At 37.0% G+C, this 22,065-nt stretch overlaps 1 protein-coding gene across 5 annotated transcripts in view; it reads left to right on the forward strand.

Annotated features, from left to right (window-relative positions):
- Positions 1–681: 681 nt before the first annotated feature.
- The window catches only part of LOC139970878 (formin-2-like), a 54,701-nt gene continuing 33,317 nt past the window's right edge, over positions 682–22,065 (forward strand). The window contains exons 1-5 of one of the 5 annotated variants that reach the window (XM_071976933.1): positions 682–876; positions 6,816–8,561; positions 10,437–10,603; positions 17,601–17,742; positions 19,439–19,468. In XM_071976933.1, coding sequence (XP_071833034.1) covers positions 7,571–8,561; positions 10,437–10,603; positions 17,601–17,742; positions 19,439–19,468 — 1,330 coding nt within the window. In that variant the 5' untranslated portion in view covers positions 682–876; positions 6,816–7,570. Of the gene's footprint in view, positions 877–975; positions 1,112–6,815; positions 8,562–10,436; positions 10,604–16,371; positions 17,220–17,600; positions 17,743–19,438; positions 19,469–22,065 lie in introns of those variants that run through there. The other 4 variants (XM_071976934.1, XM_071976935.1, XM_071976937.1 and 1 more) reach the window with 4 other exon arrangements.

Raw genomic sequence — 22,065 nt, forward strand, 5'->3', positions numbered from 1 at the left:
TTATGAGGGTGACAGTGAAATAAGTGTCTGTTTGAGGTGTATGACTGTCCATTAATGAGACATTCTAGCATGTTTTGTGAGAAGGGGTGGAGGGAGGGGCTGATAACCTTTTGCAATACTGTAGTTCAATTAAGTAATTTAGAAAATTAGTGAAGTCTTCCCAAGCCCCCTAAAGAATAAATTTTCATCTGGCACATCCTCCCAGCACCAGATGATGGCTGATTGTTTGGTTATTCATGGCACTTGCAAATTTCCATATCATGATTTTTAAGATTGTTAGCTGGAAAAGGAGCAAGTTTGGCATATTTAACCCCAATCCTTGGCACTGCTGGCCCTGAATAATATCCACATTTTACCAAACGATTCAATTTCTATAATGCTTTAAGTCACCGACAAGCCTCCTTACTTTCACACCATCTGTTCTTTGTTTTATGCTGTTTCACATAAATTCAGAAAAGTAAAATAAACTAGAGCTGAGGACTGAAAATATGCCAAACCAAGCAATTCATTAGGATTTTTTTTTTTTCATTTCGACAACTGTTGAGCGGATATACATTACCGTAATTGTGATAGGACACCTGTAACTGTAGGGTCGCTTCGATATTAAGCGCACTTATGGTGGCGCTGTCAAATTAATATCAAAATTAACTTTTTGAACTTGAGCACTTGTCAACAAGTTCTGTTTGGGGTCTCCTCACACATAAACGTTGGACAATACACGTTGGCGTACCTGGACTAGCCTAGATACGCGAAAGAACCATTCCTTCTCCTATCGTAAAAAGTTTTCTAAAGCTGTAATTTTCAAGAAACTTTCATGATATTTATCAGGACATTCATTGAAGGTTTGAATGACTTCCTTGAAGTACAACTTCGAAGGTAATTTTCTTTAATGATAAAAGTTAGCGGTTGGTTAAAATTTGTATGCAAAGTGTAAACAAAGGTTTGACTACACAGTTTGTCAGTGTTAGGCAAGTTATTCGCGTTCAGTAGATTTGAACAGGTATGGTACCATGCGTGCGTACTAAAAACTGCTTCTGTAACTTTTGTTGAGCCACGAAGAATTTACCAGTAGGTTATTTAATTTACAGTAGCTCCGGTAGGCCTACTCAAAGTATGTATGCGATCTTCATTTTATACATTGCAACCAGTTGCCCTTAAACAACTTCATTTGTATTGATTGCATGGAAAAGCCTAATGTTAGAAGTAGAAAAGTGTGAGGCATGCCAACTAGTATACTGCCATACAACCATAGCTTAGGCATATCATATGTTATGTAATCAGGGCTATTACCCTATTGTGTGTTGATGAGGGGATTTCAAGAGAAAGTCGGTATTCAGAACCAACAAAATATTGGCTTGAGCTGAAACCAGTGACTGCAGTAACACATTGTTAGAAGATTGCAGCCTGTGTTGCACCAGTATCTCTAATATCTGTTCTTACAGAACTGGCAATTTTGATTTCAACATCGGCAGATAGGCCTAGGCTACTAGTAGGATGGTGACTTCGAAGTTCGGCCACTTAAGACTTAAAACACCCCAAAACTAAATCTTCTGGTATAAATCATTTGAAAATATACTTCATATGGTGGGAGAATTTTGTTATAGTACGATACACGGCCAAACTTTCTTTCCTGCAAACTGTTTTCACGTTGTTTTCCAAGAAGATTCTTCGTGATTGTGGAACTGGTATTTCTTGCTAGAGTATTGCGAAGTTCGGACGCGCAACCCACAGTGTGGCGATGGTGATAAAATTGGGGGCGCAGTTGCTCTTTCAGTAATTATAACAGACTTCATAGATCTTCGTCATTTTATTGACAAATATGTAAGTAATTTCTTGCACACGGGTCATTTTGGAGAGAAAATAACTGTACAGCTTCGTACTTTTTGGTGAAATTTGGCTCTTCCTGTAGGTTTTCATGGTGAAAATCGTGTATTTCTTAGGGTGCCCGAACTTCGCAGTATGGCGAACTTCGCAGTACTGACTATACTGGTATTTGATAAAAACAAGAAAAGGCCATGTGCGATAGAGTGCTTGCTCACCACAATAATAGTCCAAAGATAGCTTGAAAAACTATTACATCTCTTTGTGAAACAAACAATATGCTGGCAAATATATTGACAGATGATGCAAATTGTACAAATTGCCAATATTAATCAACCGATGTACTGTAGGTGATGCAGGCTGATAATCGGTGCAACACTACAGTAATTGTAAAATTACTGTTGTTCAAAAGGATTCTTACTGGTTTGGCTGGAACTTCAAAAAGTTTTCAAAAATATTTTGCGTAATGGCTGTTGAATGGTCCCCAGTGTGAAAATGGGCGAACACAGGCCTGTAATATATGAGTAGAATCAGGGGGTAGGAAGCTTCCAAAAAGTGGGGGGGGGGCACAACATCAGAGGGGCACTTTCTCATTCCGCAACCATTACTCGTTATAGCCAATATATACACCAGCCATATCACTTAAATGTATATGATGTGTTAGTATGCAATCAATAGTATTTATTGAGATTGTTTATTGTTAAAGTGCTACACAAACATATGGGATGCCATTGTAAAAATATCTACATGTACAGACTAAAAATAAATAATTAAAATAAAATATTAAAATTAACAACTTGGCTTAAGATATCCAAAAGACAGTTCTCCATCAAAGGGGCACATTTCATTTGCCAGTAGGGCACATTTGCTATTTCGGAAAAAAAGTTGAGGGGCACATGCGCCCAGTTCCCCGGGTTCTACCCCCCTGAGTAGAATACTGACAAACATGCAGGCTTCATTTGTATACTGTATATGCCAATGCCATATAATCAGAATTTTCTTGAAATTTATACGAACAATTTTCATGATAATATTTACATCTGTAACACTATAATTAAAGAACCATTCAAAAGTAACAGTGGTGTTATTGAATGGATGGCACCGGAACTGTTCCGTTATTGGAGAAGATAATTCTAAGTTTGTCACATTTTTGTGAGACTATGTTAAATTAAGAATGGCATATTGTTACCACATTGCAAAAGCTAGATCTATTTGCAAGAATAAGAGAAATTATCCAACAATGAATAAAAATTGCCATTTCAAACTCTTAAAAGCACCATAATATACTACTCCTTTCCCCCTTGCTATATACCGATGGTATTGGCCAAATGCTGATCAAGTAGTTTTTGTACAAATAACCCAGGATCAACTTGCTAAGCATATTTTAGCTACGTTGTTAAATTGTCAGTCAGTTTGAAATAATGCATTTTGTTCTGTCACATTTCTGCCATATTTTGAAACTTATGCTGTAACAAATCAACTACGTACTGTACTGTAGTATGTCGTATGAGGGGTGGATGAAGTGGTGGAATATATAACATACTAAGCACATGTTTGAGATGTACATTATTCACACTACTGTACCGTATGGAGCAGTTTGTGTAGACAATTCTACCATCCATTTAGATCATCAATTCTTGTAAACAACTTTGTAGTTCAGCCCTTGAGTACTTACTGTAGTGAAGTATGTCACTACAAACACCTTCAGAGACCATCCTGTAGATACAAAGAACTTATGAACAGCACCGGGTTATATTTAAAACTTCTGTTTCGCTATATACAATGTAGGAAAATTTCTACCAGCTTAAAGTCTAAATACGTGTTTGCTGATGAATTTCGGAAAACAAACTTCCGAAGCAATTTCAGTGTTTCTTATTCTTAATGCACTCTGACCAGGTGGGTTGATTGGAGGAAAACTGTTGCAATCGAAAGAGAGAAATTTATTTTCTGTTGCCCTAATGGCGTGAAGGATTTACCGTAAAATCACTGCGATTGCCCATACCAGCATGTTTATTACACAAATGGGACCTATACTTGTATAGTCCACTTTTTTTACCCAATTCTACAAAGGAAACGTCTGAAAACAGTTCAAAACACCTTTCTATTTATTTCAATGGATGGAAATGACAATTTTGGGACCTAACACAGCCTAGCCACAAAAGTGAAAGTAGTCCTAGGCCTAACAGTCCGGAACAGAACAGAGATTTGATTGGCACATGATCTGTTGGGCAGGGCTTGCAAATTTTGATTGAAGTTTGTAGAATGTACAGACTCATTAATAAAGCTGGCAAACTTTATTCAGCTCAAAAGGTTTATTGACAGATAAAATCAATGTAAATAATGAATATTGAAATGGAAATTGCATAGAACGGTGTCATTTCTACTAAGCATTTAGCCTTTAGTGCAGTAAGCTGGAAAGGTCAATATATATAAATTTGGAAAACACATCCTGACACTTTTAATACTTGCTCTACAACTGAAAAAGAAATAAAAATAAGAAAGAAGAGGGGAAAAAAATAAAACCCAGCAAGTCTATACTTTAGTGTAGCAAAAAAAAAGAAGCGAAGCATAAAAAATATAAAGGGGGTGATAGTCAAGCAACCTAGATAGTGATTGAAACACATGAATGCATGCAGGAATTTTAGTATTGAATTGTTCGACGACGACAAACTAACCTGATAGTATGGGTGAGGATATCTAATAGATGATTTTGATGGTACCCTGTTGCATGATCTACAGTATACTTACATATAAACATGTTTACCGAAAAAAAGTATTTAGACTGGTATGTACAGTAGTTATTTGCTGTTTTGTTTAACCCAAGGGTTTGACAAATTCAAGCATTGTTACTGTATGGCAAAACACTGTACATGTATCCAAGTACTTTATATTGCATATAGTTATGATATAGTAATTTAATTATGATATTTTATTGAATTGATTTTGAAGTAAAAACCATGGATGATGATATGTTTGGAGCTGAAGAACAGAGAGTGACTTTAAACATTAATTTAACTTTTATTTCAGAAGCATGTTCTTCGGTGTAAACTTAGGATCTTATAAAACTTACTTTTATTCTTTTTTATTGACCCACTAAAATTTAAAACGATAGGTTATAATAACTACTCTGGCGCCTCTAGTAAACTTTCTTCAAGGGTTCATGTACAGCAAAAGTTATTTGGTGGATTGCAAAAACTGTGTACATTATGTAAGTGATTTGGATTCATGCAATTGCTGAATATGATATGCATTTATATGCAGTACTTGCAATGATATCAGTGTTAACACTGTTACTGTTCAACTTGAACATGCAGTAGGGATTTTCGGAAAGTAACAGTTTCATATGCTAATGGAAACTATGACATCACAAATTTTCAAAAAAACATCCCAGCGATATGAGGTTTAAACTGCAATATTGCACAGATGGAGTAAAATGTTGTTTACATATCTGTGGGGATGGTTTATCACAAAGATCTCTACCCAATAAAGTAAAGATGATGCCAGTTGGTTTTTTTTTTATTAAATTTTAAATTACAAATGAATCATTATAAATGCTTTACTACTATGTAAGGAATCTGTGAAAGTCTAGAAGCCAGTTTTCCATGGATGCTTCAAATTTTTATTTATTTTTTTACATTTTCTTATTGGGTTTTCAGTTTAGAACTACTTTTTGGCTGTAGGCTTCACTGAATAATTATGGATCAATTACTTAGCAACAACGACTACTGACTTAGACTTATACATGTATACTTTTATACTGATTTTTTTTTTTTTTTTTGCTTTTGATTCTTCTTTTGTATTTTAGTATGTTGTCATAGATACTAAGTATGCGTTGCCCTGACAGCTGGGCTTTGTGATGAGAATAGAGACTGTCTGCTGGATACAGTAAGGAACAACATCGTGTAGGTTTTTCTATTCGGTTAGCATGCAGTCAACGAGGCTTCTCAATGTGTGCTATCTGAAAGAGGGGCTTTTTTGTGCTTATCAAAGAGCTTTTAAAATTACCACTTTTCCTTCAGTGACTATGTAAAGATACGACAACTCTCTACCAGTTGATAACCATTGAAATTACTATTGTTTATTTCAAATTTCCCAAGGATATTCCAGTGTGACACTGACACCTAATGGCCTATTATTAATCCAATATTCTTGGTAATGGACATACTGTACTATACAGTTACTCCCTTTCTCTATGATATACTGTACATCATAAGGCAAAGGCATTTGTGCTTCTTGAAAATGATTTCTCCCCTTGTCACTGGGCCCACCCCCTTCTCCCATTCCACCTCCAAAAAGTAAGACAATTTTATACCTACAATAAACACCTTTCTCCTGTCCTTAACTTCTCATTAACTTCTCTTAGCAGTACGAATATACATGAATACATGTGGAAGTAGCATTGAAATTGTGCATGGTTTATCTGCCCCCCTCCCCCCTCCCTCCCTCCCTCCCTCCCTCCCTCCTCCTTTGATTTAAGTACCTTTAACCTCATGTTCCAAATGTGGGATTCGCCCCTAGAAACCATTAAGGACTTTGTTCATTCCTCTTGGGCTCAAATAATACTTGTATGCTTGTATACTCCTTGCATATATACATCATTCAACCCCCCCCCCCCCAGGAACGTTTCTATGTCTTGCTTGGCACACTTTCTCCCAACCTCTCCCCCCCACCCCCCCCCCCACCCACTTCCACATACCCATCTCTATCTCTCTCCCATGCAATGAAAACATTTGGATATTACTACACAGTACAGTAGTTGCAACAAAAGAGACAGTTGACTTTTAAAGATACTATGCTGATCATGTTCCACCTTACCGACCAGCCTGACGTCAGTGTTGGTAAAATATTGGTCATAATAAAACTATGAATCTAGTTCCCATGGTTACCAAACTCATCTTCACTCCAAACCTGTCTTTACTGTACTTTGAGTCATCTGCCAAATTGACATCTAGACAGAAATAATCAATTCTATTTCTTGTTTTTTTGCTTTTCAGGATAATGGATTTTTACCTGCCATCATTGACTTGTAACACACAGACGTAATTACAGACTCCAATTCACTCTCCAATGATATATAGTTTTCATTGTAATTGACAAGCCATGCACCTGTATACGATTGTGTTGGAATGTGTCAGTCTTAATTAGTGGGATAACTTGGTCTTTATCTGAAGACAAAGAAACATTATTTTCCCCCCAATATCTTGAAGATTCTCTCTCGTATCATAAAAGAACAATTTCTTTGGGTTCGTTAATGGTACTTCTGTAAGAATGCACCAGAATGCTTCCTTTGGTAGAACAATGAGAGATGAAAAATGAAACATTGAAATTAATGATTAGTATATGACATCATGAGTAAGCTAACCATGTGTTACATTGACTTTAGCTCGATGTATCTAGCCGTATGGAACCATTTGATGTAATCACAGATGCACAAAAGCTTCCGTATGCATCAGTTACACATTGCAACAACAGCATTCTGGATCTATATCATAAAGTCAAGACTCCTCTCACAGTATACAGGTAGAAACAGTAAATATTAAAGAAGTCATTCTAATATCCAGTACCAACCTTGCAGTCTACACCGGTCTACGGTTTATTGACTTTCTCGTCACGGGGATTAAACTCCTTATTACGTGTGGAGATGGCCGAACTAAACGTGTACAGTCAGTGCTTTCTTCTTTGATCGCAGCACAACATATTGCTGTTTCGATCCCTCATCGTTATAGTACTACACTATAGTTTAATTAACATGGATGGAGCGACTAGCTCGTCAGAGTGGCAGGAGAGTATCGACGCACTACATTACTGGAGGCAGAGTATTCCCCGTCTCACAGACGAGGAGCTCGTTCGATTCGTCAGTGCAGAAAATTATCGGAGAAGAACAACCCCAAGAGAGAGAGGGCCGTTCACCTCCCAGGAGGAATGTGGAACACATTTTCGCGTCAAATTTTCAACAGATTCCCTGCAGCTGAACGACTTCACCACCATGCATCCTTCCCAACCGAGTAATTCAATGTGCGAACCCACAGGTGCTTCAAAAAATATCTACAAGGAAATTAGAGATCATTCGGCTATACAAACAGAAACACCAGAGAAATGTCGTAATGGATTAGTCTTTGGAAATATTAAAGATGGAACAAGGGAGAAGCAAAGTATTTTTCTGTCCTTGGAAGTTTTAGAAGAATCGGTGGTCACGAGTGAAGAGATAGTTAAGAAGGTCGGCGATCCTTTGGTGTCAAAGGAGCAGATGCTTCAAAGGTCAGTGTCTGTCGACCCGCTCGTCAGTGGTGATGTTCTCTCGACCGGCGGCGGGCGGGCGTTTCATGAGGGAGGTTTGCTATCACTTGAACGACCACCGGAACAGTTTGAATGTAAAGTGCCGAAGTCATATTCCTTTGACAGTCAGGCAACTCTGGGTGAGACGGTTTCTCCAGACTCCGTCTTGTTTGTTCGTGATGCCTCTGCATCAATTTCTAGTGTTGCCGGCGGCAACACGCATCCTGGACTGGGTTCATTCGTACCTCACATCACCCTGAAGAAACCGAAGAAGTTGACCACATTCTCTGCCATCCCTTACGACAGAAGCAAAACGAACAGTCAGTACAGGAAAGTGGGACCCATATTGACGACGGAGAGAGAAGTCATCGACCAGAGTACATCGTTACCAGCGGGGGATGGTGACGGGGCACAAGAGGAAAAGAGTGAGGGGGATGTGGATATATCCGGTAATGAAATATTAGGTGAGTGGTGCAAATCAAAGTTATTTCACCCCCCCCCCCCCCCTTTATTCAAATATTTTTAATGTCCCAGTAATTGTTTTAGAACAAGAACTCACAAGAACACTACAACGTCTTGTAGAAGTGTTGAAGTCTTATATTCAGATATGGATTTTACTGTCTGTCAGTCAAGCATTCCAAACTTCACAGGTTGCAAATTAATATACCTTTAAAAAAAACTGAAATCATTGGTGAGGGAATCATCAAGCACTGGAAACACTTGTACATAAAATTGTGGGACAGAACATAAGCGTTAGTCACATCATTGATTATTGTATTCTTGATTTAACAAATTTTTAAACATATGACTTGTGGTGGGCGGAAACAATGGAAAATGACTGGCTTATTGCATTCATGTGTAATTTAACACAGCCTCAGTATTGTCTGATGATTCATGGTCTGTTTACTATATCAGTATGATTCATGAATAAGTTCATTTCTGTATTTATGCTGACACAAGTAACATTGGAGCTTTATGTAAACACTGCCAATCTGCAGACTAAGCTTTATGAAAGCAAAGTGCCCAGTTCAATTTTAAATTTTGAAAGCCATGTTTGATACTACTAAACACAGCTTATTGTATTGGCTATGTGCGGCTTCTATTTCAAGTGATGAATTTATAAATAGACAACAACGATAAAATAGCTGAGTAGCTGTTTGCATTTGAATAGTATTGTAAAAGTACACACAATGTGTTGTTCTGATCACTCCCCCAACATTAAACCTGGCCGTGTTTCGTTGTACAGTATCTACATTCCCTTTTGAAGGGTCTTACAAGTGATACTCACTTGAATTGATACTCCCATGAGCATAGAAAGTAACTACAGTCTCACTGTAAGGGGACTGCAGGGGTGAGAATGGATCAACTCATTTGGTTTTCTTGCTCAGACTCGGGTGACTTTTCTTATAAATACTCTACTTATTAGTTACCTACAGTATATGTGCAAGTGTCTGGACGACAATTCTTTTTGGAATTGAATGAAATCATTTCTTGTTTAATGCTTTAATATTAAGGTTCACTTCATATGTGAAACATCCAGGAATGTGTTTTTGATCCATCAATTTGAATTTTATTTTGTACAATACCTACCAGGAAAGGGTCCAATGGTTTAAGTTATGCAGTTAACCAAACACACAAAGCTGATAATGGCACTCACTGTTTGGCCAAATATAATGCTAGAAACTCATTTGTGGTCACTCATGCTCTATAGACTTGAAGATGCTCTTGACAACTTCCCTGGAAGTATATTTCCACACTTACAGAAGCTGTAAAAAAATTCTTTCATTCATGTCCCTGGAATGTCTGTCAATTATTTAAGCTGGCTAAAAATATTTCAGGAGAAAACTTTTGACAATATTGTGATCCAATTGGAGGCCAGTGCACATGATCTTTAAGTATGCAACCTATGAAACTGTAATGGTATGGTATGTATACAGTACAGTAACTCTGAGTTAGCTGACATGTATGTCTTTGAGCATAAACTGTTGACTAAAACATCCTCTTAAATGTTGAACTGTTGACAAGAAACAACCTTACACAAGGGGTCTGCATCACATTGTGGTTCTGTGGAAGCATATTGGATCTACGCTGTGAAGGTTTTGTATAATACAGTAAATGTGGTTTACATTAGACTGAAGTATCCACATTTTTATACATTTCTTCAACCAAGTGTTATAAGATAACACACTAATATGTCGTTTTCTAGTCATGGTTGTCGCGTTACAGGTTTGAGGATCTTAATATGTTGCATATATACAATAACCAGCTACTTGAATATTTAATATTAAAACTTTTCAAGAGAGTGCTGAATTGATTTTTACCACTTTTTCGTTTGCCAGGGGAAGACCTCTTGAGTATGTTTTGCTTATCATATGATGAAGAGAACCCGGATGTGAAGGGATATCTAAGAGACCACGCAATGGTGCTATGCGAGTACTTGGTACAGAAGGGGATTATCACAATGATCGGAAGTGTTGCGGATGGAAGTCCAATTCAGAATTTTATGGTAAGTCTGTGTGATTGGATGAAAAATTGACTATTATGCAAGTGTCCAAAAAGTGAAATTTTCAACTACTTTGGAGGTTTTCACAAGCAAACGGTATGGTAAAGGTTGTTTTGACCAGGAAACTTGGCGGCAACTTGGAAAAAACAGCATTAATTTGTCTTAAAGATTGCCTAAGGTTATACTGTATGCTATTCTCAGAGCTCCCAACTGACCCGCATTTCGTGGGTTTGGACCCGCATTCTAACACCCAAACCCGCTGACCTGTGCAAGCGTCCGAAAAACCTGCATTGTAATTGTCAAGTATACATAAAAAAAAATCATCTTTCAAACTTTGACTTAGCAACCATCATTTCTTTAGCATAATGCATAAAATGCAAATTTCTCAGAAAATTTTGGGCGACAAATGCCTTTCTAAGTGCCACCATTTTGTAGGCATCACCAGGATTCCAAAAAAATTCAAAAGGGGAGGGGGACACCCACCCCTCCCCTTATACCCCTCCCCCAGGACGGCGATTCGTGGCATGGACCAGGATTTGCCTTCTCAAGAGTTGGGAGCTATGTATTCTACAGTACTTGTACACAGTATTTGATAAGTCTTGGACATTAACATGTGTGTGTGAGTGTGAAAAGACAGTTTGTCTTTCTTTGCCTCCCAATGTCATATATATAAACCATTTACACTTGGTTTGGAGTTCATACATAATATCCCTTTGAATTCTTGGCATATCATGTTGAATTCTATTAATCTCCCCCCATTGACCTTGACATGAACTTTCATATCCCACCTGAATTCCTTCAAACAATTAAGTTTTTTTTCCCTGGCCTACAGCACACCATTCATATTGGCATTTTTATACCATTTGAAATGTAATAAACTGTCACCAATGACTCCTGGAGAGTGGAGTGCTCTGCAAAGATCAAGAAATGGATTTGGAAAGAGATTTATTACCTTAAATGTAACCAGCAACTTGATCTCTGCGGTTGGTAGTAGGATTGGTGAAATGTCATGGTGACTTGGTAATGCACATGAACCTGTAGCTTCAGTATTTTCACAAATAGATTGATATTTATAGCATTTTGAGGGACTTTATCAGGATTTTATCATTTTGTGGTTGTGGCAAGAATCAGTAAAACTGTCTGGCCGATGAAGTGAATGGAAACACTCAATAACACAAAGACATACAATTAATGGAACCAAATGTCGTCTGAATCTCTCTGCCCCCTTTATTTGAGATCCGAATCTCTCTGTGCCCTTTATTCGGGATCCGAATCTCTCTGTGCCCTTTATTCGGGATCCTGCATTTTCTGGAATAAGACAATTAGCCATACATTCATTAGTGTTTTCAAAACTAAAATTTCAAATTCCTCTCGATAGGCTATTTTTGGCCAACTTCGCATGAATTTTCATTGCAAACCCAAACATGATTAAGCTACATGTAATACATTTATATGTGTACAGTATGTGTGTTTATATGTGTACACATGTGTACATTATTTCTGCTATATATGACAATATAACAGACTTGTGGATACAAGTATGACAGCAGGAGTAACTATATACGAACTGTACAAGTGAAGTTTTCAAGGGTATAAATGGGAGCATCAGTATGGCTGGCTCCAAGCACAACTTGGACTGTAAACTCTCGTCTAGGCACTAGGTTGTTTACAATGCCCCAAATTTACGGAGGAATCCTGGAGGGCATGTACAGTATACAGTAGCACAGGTAAACTACTGTATGCTGGAATATGAGTATGGACTTACTACAATTCTGCTACTATATAGGATACTTTTGGAAGTTTATAGTTGTGCAGCTCAAATTAAGATGAACACATAACCACACATATATCTGAACACAAATGTACACAGTAAACCTGTAGGGCAACAGAAACAGGTGGTCAAAACCATGGTTATGTCCGAAATTTTGAAAGGGAGGCAAATTTCCATCTGATATCAGTGTTGCATAATTTTCCAGTCACAAACTTACATTCATTTGAGACAATTTTTTCTATACTCTACTTTCATGGACATCGTGCTTCATAGCACTCATATTGATGGTACTGTATGGAATGTATGAAAATCACATTTCTATCAGATGAAGGGTTAGGAACTGTGTGTACTGTCAATATTAGCGTTAACGGTAAAGCAGCCGCAAAATTAAGCAAAGCTTTTGCATATGATTCTAACATTCCGCTGAGATGTTATGTTTTGAAAAAAATCACAGAGATCTTGAGGTTTCACATCCAGGTTCCCCACGTAATTCTTTTGGGGTGCCACAAAACACCCTTGATCTTCGCATATATAGTTTGTTCTCTTGCTCCATTAATATCCCATGGGTCCAACTTTCAGAATGTCATGATAAACAGGTGGTTAAATGCAGCCTGTGTAGTGCATGCCTGATGTGAGAAGTTTTTCAAATCCCTGCTAATGCTGTACATGTATGTGTAACCTTAAAGCATCTTAGCAATGTTTTTCTTCATTAATGCATTTCACTGAATGATCAGACTGAACGGGAAAAGAAAACCATGAGTTATGTTTCTAAGGGAGATTGTATGAAGGAAATTCATGAGATAAACTATGTCAACATAACAGAAAATTTCTTCCTCAGATGATTTAATATTTCCATTATTTACTTTGCTCCTCACTTAGCTGTCTCCCACTCCACATCTGCACTTTCCCATCTACCTAACCACACACTGGAAACATTTTAGCACTGCACCCTCGCTCCTTGGGCACCGCCCACTTACACCTCCTTCAGAATCTACCACTTAGAAAGAAACTAATCGTTTAATATTTCCATTTTTTTGTCATTCACAAGTAGCTAGGAAGGAGTTTGAGTTTGAACAATAATAGGTATAGCCCACCTCCCTGCAATACTGTCCTCTATTTTATAGTTATTTACAATGATCTACATGCTATTTGCTATAAATGTCATTCTTGGGTGACCTGGTTACATAATGCCTGCTTGGTGGTCAAGATCACTTTATATAGCGATGTACTGTAGTCTTGAAGGGTTCCAATTTCAATTATCCTCAAACCCTTTTTTCGCGAAAAATTGCTTTCCATTGTACTAGCTAACTTCCACGAATTTGGCTACTTGGCAGGTCTTGCATTAATGCTTGCAGACAGTACTATTGTATGCAGCTGAAAGGTTAAAATGTTTTACAACATACAGTTAGGCTAAATTAATTTTGTATTAATCAATTGTTACAGCGAACTAATAAGCCTTCATGTGATCAGAGCTTGCATTTTAGGGATGACGAGAGTCACAAGACAATGTTCTTAGAATTGCTTCAAGGCTTGTCAAATTTACGCTGGTAGTTTACAGTAGTATTAAAGCCACTGTGCTTATATATGTTATGATTTAACCTGACTGAATTTACTGTGTTTAAAGATTCATTAGTTAACTCTTAACCTAAATAACAAACCTGTGGTCAATGATTCCATTTGATTGGGGAAAAAACAATAAATATATACAGTATGAATAGAAAATGATGTCTGAAATGGTTTGAAAAACAATTTTTTGGAACCTATCCAGCAGATTTCATTCAACTTCATCCATTCACACTGTATACTGTAGTGTACATGTATACCACTTGTAATTTGTGAAAACTGGTAATTTTTGATTCTCTCAATAATGGGTGACTATTTAAGCCCAAACTGAAATATATATTTGATATGTTGTACACTCACAGTAAAACACAGCACTGGAGGTTCGATGCTTAAAACACTTTTTGACCCTAACTGGAGTATGTAGACCTTTGTGTTCAATGTCAATCAGCTTGTGCAAACAACCAGTCAAGTGACATGTTAAAAGACAGAATTGTTTGCGCCCTTAAATCTATCAAGAAACAGAATTGTCAACTTGTCAAATCAAACTATTCTCACAGACACCTAAAGATACATATCCATTCTACATCAACATTGATTCAGGCTGCTCAAATTTGTTTTCATCTGAAATTTTCTCAGGTTTAAATTCCATAATTCTTTGTCAGCCGCTGCAAATCATGGTGTTATGGTTGTCATGTTTGAGTGATTGTACAGAGTACTACTACTCCAAACCAATTCAGTATTTGTTGAGGGCCTGTGCTGGTGATGAATGACAGGGTAAATATGGCAGAGTAAAATGCATACAAAATTGTAAAGAATGGTACTTCAGTGGGGGGGGGGGAGGGGAATACCCTGGCAAATTGGCAGCTGAAAAATCTGTCACGGATGTCTTTAAAGATTGTAGAGTGTTACTATGGCATAGTTCTGATACATGATTATGTTCGAATGCAATGCTGATGTCTTTACCCATTCCCACCCTCCTGCCCCTCGCCTACTTAGTTCCCCCCCCCCCCCCCACTGTCACCTGCCACTTGTGTATTATCTAGACACAACAGTTAAAATACTAAAATTACTGAAAGATTATGTCTACAGTAGTATAATTTGGGCTATGAAAGCTACTTACCTTCAGTATACCTCTTTAACATCCACCATTTGTTCTGTTTCCAAGCTCCTTACTTACCTATCTTCTCACAACCTAAACACACCATTGGTCTAACATGTCTGTATACAGTAGCTAGCTAATCATAAATTATGAACTAGAAGTCCGAAGGAAACATTTGCAAATTTTTAAGGTTTTCATTTTTATTGAAAAAAAAAAGTAATTAGATTTTTTTTTCTGTGATAATTGTTGAGAATTGGATGGAATCATTAGTTGCTTTAGTAACAATAGTACAGAACACTAACATTTAATTAGGGATGCACCGGATATCCTCTCTGGCCGGACTATCCGGTCGGATAGTGAGCAATTATCCGGTTCCGGCGGGATATTTTTCAAAATCCGGCCGGATCTTTTTCAAAATCTGGCCCGAATTATTCCTTAAAAAGGTGTTGGTATTAACTTAAATCAGTGTAAACTATTTCCAAAAATTAATAAAAACATTCAAAGTAAGGAAAAATTAGGTTTAACATGTTTAATTTAATTTTCTCAATGGTCTGACCCACTGTTTCTAAAGATCAACCAAACTAATACAACTATCAAACTTCTACTTCTTATTAATGATTTTCTTTTGTGTAATGAATGTAAAATCCGGTTCTGGCCGAATTTTATCCGGCCGGATTTCATGTACTGTACTATCCGGCAAAATCCGGTTCCGGCCGGATCCAAATATTTGGATCCGGTGCATCCCTACATTTAATTGATGAAAAAGAAATAACAATTTATATTTGATCACTTGGGAGTTGGAAGCATTTCTTAGGTAATATTCTGTGGGTTTGGTAAGATTAACCAACCAAATGCAAGAAAAAAAGCTTACTTTAAACTTTTTAAGTCATGTGTTTCTTGATGACTATATATTATTCATTGGTATGTTTACGAAATTAATTTGCTATTAGAGATAGGCTAGAGAAGCCAGATGGAATAGTAATCTTGCCAAGCAACCACCACAAGTCACCATATTGACCTGCTTTTTTCAGAATTATGATATAATACTAACATAATTACATTTTCAGATCAAATATTCAACAAGTTGTTTGCAAGTTTTAGTAGTTATATCTATAAGTAAGTCTACCAGTTGACGTAATCATAGTTTCAGACATATCAATATGTTAGATAATGAGATTATCACGGATGGGAGTGGAGGTTTTTGCTTCCGTCTCTTCCTTGGTACATTAATGAGTTATTTTATATCTTGATCATGAAAGCTTATCAGTTGGCAGAAGTCGGTATACTGTAGCCTTGTCTGCTTGACACCGTAATACTGAACAGTGTACATGGACAGTGTACAAGTATATAGTACAGTGACACTATTCACTCACTGAATACTACTGTAGGTATGCACAGGCTTCAACAATTCTGCTGGTTGGGGTTTTTGAGCACCCACAAATTTGCGTCATCTTATCATTCCATCGTGGAGAGATAGAGACTGGCACAGTTGTAATACAGTTTTTATTCGTGGCGATTTATCATTTGCAATGTGTGTGCTGGTCGTTTGATGTGTACAGTGGTTGCACAAACAACACGGTGCACTAACACTACCACATACAGTACGCCCCGTTGGCGTCGTCGTCGTGGAAGCTTTTCACAATAATGTTACGTCTATCTGTGGAGTTATTAATATTCATTTCTTTAGCCACTGACTGTGAAGATTCAACTCATTGCTTATTTTCTTTATCAAATAATATTTGTCTTTCTCTCAAAGGATTTATACTGTAGGATACAGTTATTGGAATATTTTCTGTTTTGTAAGATGTGGAGGACTTGATCAAGTCTTTTTTCTAATGCAGTGACCTGAGAACTACCTTACATCGTACAGAGATACAGTACTTATCAAGCCAATGGTCGGTGCTACTCTACTGTACAAATGCTGCAGTATAGTAGGCATTGAAAATGTCTGTGGTGTTTTATCAAATCTTTACCAGTCTTGAGATTCCTTATGTAGCTGGATTGAAACATGAAATATGATATGTGACATGGGAGGACAATGGTAGAACTTATATTCTCCAGAAATTATCCTTTTATGGAGTCTGGAGGGAGGAGAAGACCAAATTCATAGCCAAAGTTAGCAGTAATTTAATTTCATGATGAGTAGTCGAAGACCTAGGTCTGATTCCCTGGATTGGCATGTTGAGGTAAAATAATTTTCTTAAAGAATTTCAAAACGAGGGAATGCTGGGAACACTGCATGTAAACCCATTGCTACCAACTTGAACTAACTGTACAAGTCCAGCGTATACATAGCCTACCACTTGCATGGTACATGAAAGTGGTAGGCTAAAAATGAATATTTCTTTAAATTCTTGTAACCGTACTGCAAGCCATGTTATACATTGAAGTTTTTAAGAAATATACCCCACTGCCTATTCAGCTGGCTGTGTTGGTAATCCAAAACTGACATAAATAGTTAAGTTTTAAATAACAGGCAAATTAAACTATACAGACAAAGTATGTAATTTGATATAATGTATATACTCTATTTTTTAGCTGCCTTTATAAATTTCTCTTTCCAATAGCCAGAGAAAATGTACATGTGGACTCCTGGGACAAAATCAGATCAGACAGTGGCTCCTGCATCGCCCTGTCGACGGTCCCCCGTCTGGCCCCCGCCAAAACCAAGCGAGGACAATAACCACGGACTGAAATACACAGAAGCCGGTGAGCTTTGTTACTTACTAAATGTTATAATAGTGATATAACTTCATTGTTTCACAGATTTCTTAGGTTTTTTCTTTTTAATGGAAAGTTAACTTTTGACAAAGAAACTTTGTCATTCAAAACATGTTTTGAAAAAGGTAAAATTTCTTAAGCAGTGCTGTCTTTCATGAAGAGGAAAGAAAGCACTATTTGAGACTTTAGCCAGGCAAACTGTGTACATACAGAGTGCAGAACATATGTAGACTTTCCCTTCTGCTTCGCAACACTGCGGCTCTCTTTGAAATTTAGTATTTACCTCGCTCCTCGCTTACCTGTCTCCTCACAACCTTAGCACCTCATTCTACCGTGTCAAGTATGCCCTTGTAATCTTTTAACACTGTGCACCCTCAGCGACCGGTATCCAGGCAAATTTCCTTAAGATTTACTATCCACTACGAAAACGCATGTGTAGACACTTTGGATGGTAGAATGAGAAGGAAGGGCAACGACCGGAGGAGCCAGTCGTTGAGGGTGCACAGTGTTAAAAGATTACCAGGGCATACTAGACACTGTAGAATGAGGTGCTAAGGTTGTGAGGAGACAGGTAAGCTCGTTGAACTCGTAAATATCAAAACCAATAAGTTTTATGATAACCTTAGCACAGTATGTTGGAGTGAACAGCCTTTGAAAATATCAGATTTTTATTGAATTTTTATGAATTTTGATTTCCTATGCCAGTCATTGACTACTCTGAAACTTTAAGGAAGCTGCAAGATATTTCCACCCTACTGGATTTCAACGTTGAGGTTTGGATGGGTGGAGGAGGGAGTGGATCAGAGGGAGGGGATAAGGCTAGTCTTCACTCTCAAATGCAAATATTAGATAATCCTCTTCACCCCTACCCTCACCACCCCTAAATCCATTTGATTTCGAAGTAGAATAATATTTCTATGTTGTTGCAGTGTCAAAAGGCCAATTCTCGACAGTTCTTAGAATTGACCTTAAGGGATATATGAATGTACCCTTACCTTTGTCCTTTCAAAGTATTAGAGATAATTTGAACAGTCCATGACGTCATTGCATGCAACAATTGCACGCAACAAGAATACTGTGGGTAGTGGTTCTTTTGAGTTCTGCTGATGACATCATGGTCTTAAAATAGAGTAGCATGTGTTGAGTTCTAAAGAGTGTTGAGGCATTCAAGTTGGTTTTGACATTTGAACTTATAACATTTCAGTCTTGAGGGTTTGTCGAAAGTGATACATCCTACATGGTAAAACCATTCATGAGTCAACACAGGTCAGACTGTGAATTTAATTTGAGGCTGTGCTTTTAGACCAAGTTTAGAATGCCATCTGCTGGTGAAAACTTATTACAATACAATTCCCTTTAATTTAATAGAAAGGTTGCATTATCTGAAAATCAACCAAGATATTTTAACAAAGGAAGAGAGCTAAATGAAATGTGAATGAAAATCTTTATGTACCCCACAAAGACGAACACAAACAGTATGACCTGTGGTAAGGCCCAGTATCAACCCTCCAGCCCTCTTCCAACTTTCCATGATGGTCTTAAATTGAATTATTCATCATTTTGAAAAAATACAATTACAATTGATATATGTAATTAATAAATAATAATGTAATAATGTAACAGTATCATCATTTCATGATACAATATGTACATTGTTTTCTTCTACTGTTAACTGGTTTTTCAGCTAGTAATCAAGGAATGGTCAATCTAGCCGGTAAGTTCAAGGCCGCACTCTATGTTCTTGCCTACTTGTAAAAAACTTGCCAGCATGCATCCAACTCATGCTATAATATATACAATAGTTGAATAGCTCTACCCAACACTCTTGCACGCATTGTTGCCTGCCCAGTAGTATCACAGCACATTTGATGTATATAAGGTATGTACATATCCAACACATTGACTGCATGCATGTAATAATGACCATATATACTGCAGAGCTCTGAATAAAGAGAAACAGAAGTTCAACCAATATGACAATATTAATTATATGATTATTGGTACTATTAAACAGCTATCCATGCATGAATGTGTAGAAAGGATGGCGTTGCATATGTCTGATCAGAGTGTTTCATCATTCATTGGTATATATACTGTACATATTAAATATACACACGTACAGTGTATGGAAATACCATAAACTATGATCCAAGGCAATACTTTTCATTGTTGGGATTAATTATAGATATAGGAAGTCATAAAGGTGAGCTTAATTGCTTCCTTATTTGGATAAATATATTGCTCAAACAGCCGAATTGGTTTAGGGGCTGTTGACTCTTTACCAATTGGCTGTGGTAGAACTTACAAGTTTATCTTGTGTCCAATTGTTGTTTACCTCCAAGGATGATCTCAAACATTGATCTGTTTTAAGTCTGCCGGGTTTAAAATTGTGTTAAATATGTGTTATTGTTATTATTTTGCACAGTTTATAATATAATGGCAGAAAGTTGTTGGATTAAACAGTATTGTTTAATTTTGTTTAGCTAGTTTGTGACCACACAAAACAATACTGTATACTAGCTATATGCATGGATAGTTTTATCCATACCTCTATACTGCTAAAGCTTATAATCCAAATGGTGCAGCTCAGGGAATAAATGTAGTAAATTGGCATCAGTGTTTGGCAAACTTATTTGGAATATCCTGCACAAATTGAAACATTTATATACTGCGTGGTATTTTTCAGAAAACTAACCCAAGGTAAAGCCAGGGCATGAAATCCAAACAACTTGACCCACTCTCCAAGCCAATCCCCTTATAATACTTGAGGTAACACCATCATGATCATATGGTTACTGCCATTACAGCGCATGGTTGCATATACTCTTGGCCACCCTTGATTAGCAAGTGTGAGTGAAATCATCATGATCATAGATGGTATACTGTCAATATAGACTCTTGGCAATCCTTGATAAGCAAGTGTGAGTGAAATCATCATGATCTTAGATGGTTAAATACTGTCATTACGTTGGGGGTTACATATAGACCCTTAGCCACCCTTGATTAGCAAGTGTGAGTCATTAGGGTAAAAGGTTCTGCTATCCAGCTGTCTTTGTAGAATACAGATCAATAGCATTATGGGATTTACAAGACTTAGCCATGCATCATCGGACCTCCTAAAAATACCTGAACGAATAGACAACCTGTTACTCAGAGTCTTCACTCCTTTTCAGAAGCCTGGTTAAGATTAAACTTAGTATTGTTTGGAGGACTTAACTGTGGTCACCTTGGGTTATTATCTGTTGTCACTGGCTTGATGTTAAGAATATTGTCTTTTCATCTTCAAGAAAGGAAGTTAGATGCATTGTCCAAAGGAGTTTATCCATGGTTCAAGCAAATTGCCCAGAGGAAACATGAGAATACGGCCACCTAAGTATTTAAGAATTTAGTAAGCTGTTGATTGGTTTTTGCAAACTTAGTTCTTAATAGTAAAATATATATTAAGTAGGACAAATAATGTGTCAATTCTACCAGCATGTTCTTTAATTAAAAAAAATATTTGGTAAACTGTTAATTGGTTTGCAAACTTAGTTCATGTTTACTATTTACAGCCAAGTTTATGCTATGTGGTTAATTTTATTGTGTTCCCGAGAGGAAAGGTGGTTAAAAAACTATTCTATCTGCTTTCAAAGGCCCTTTATAGTTAAATATATGTAAGAGGGCATATAACGTGTTGATGCTACCAGCATATTCTTGAATTAAGAAAAAAAAAATGTTCTTCATAAGTGGCCAGTCCACCACTGGAGGAGATTTTGATACTGAAGGAGCTAAAGGTCATGGTCTTATAACTTATAATCATTTGTGAGTTCCCTGATATTAAATACCATACTATAAACAATCATAAAGTCTAAAGGACTTCAAGCTGTACTCAAGGTTGGGTGATATTAACTGTTCACCATAACGACCGAGCCATAAGTTACATTCACACATGATTGGGCATAGGATACTCCTCAATCGAACTGTAGAGTCATCTGTTATTCTTACAAGGTTGGGATGTCAAAATTAGAAATTTATTAAATTATCATTTTAAAAATTAAAGTACTCCAGAATTTTTCTTTCTTCAAAAGCAACATTCCTTTTGTTTCATATGCAAATCTTTGAAGTTAATTGGCTAATTAATATTGCTAGTGGTGATATTTGATGAGCTTTCACACTGTCAGACCCTTGTAGTGTTTTCTTTCCTTCAGTGTTTGATTAGTCTTGTGTTGCCAGTTTGTGGCAATTTAATGCAATGCAAATTAAGAACAGCTTTGACAGCTGTTGTAAAGTTTTTGTCAGACCTAATCAGTGTATGTAGACTTGATTTATGAC

This window comes from Apostichopus japonicus, chromosome 8 (assembly GCF_037975245.1).
Source record: "Apostichopus japonicus isolate 1M-3 chromosome 8, ASM3797524v1, whole genome shotgun sequence".
NCBI lineage: Eukaryota > Metazoa > Echinodermata > Holothuroidea > Aspidochirotida > Stichopodidae > Apostichopus > Apostichopus japonicus.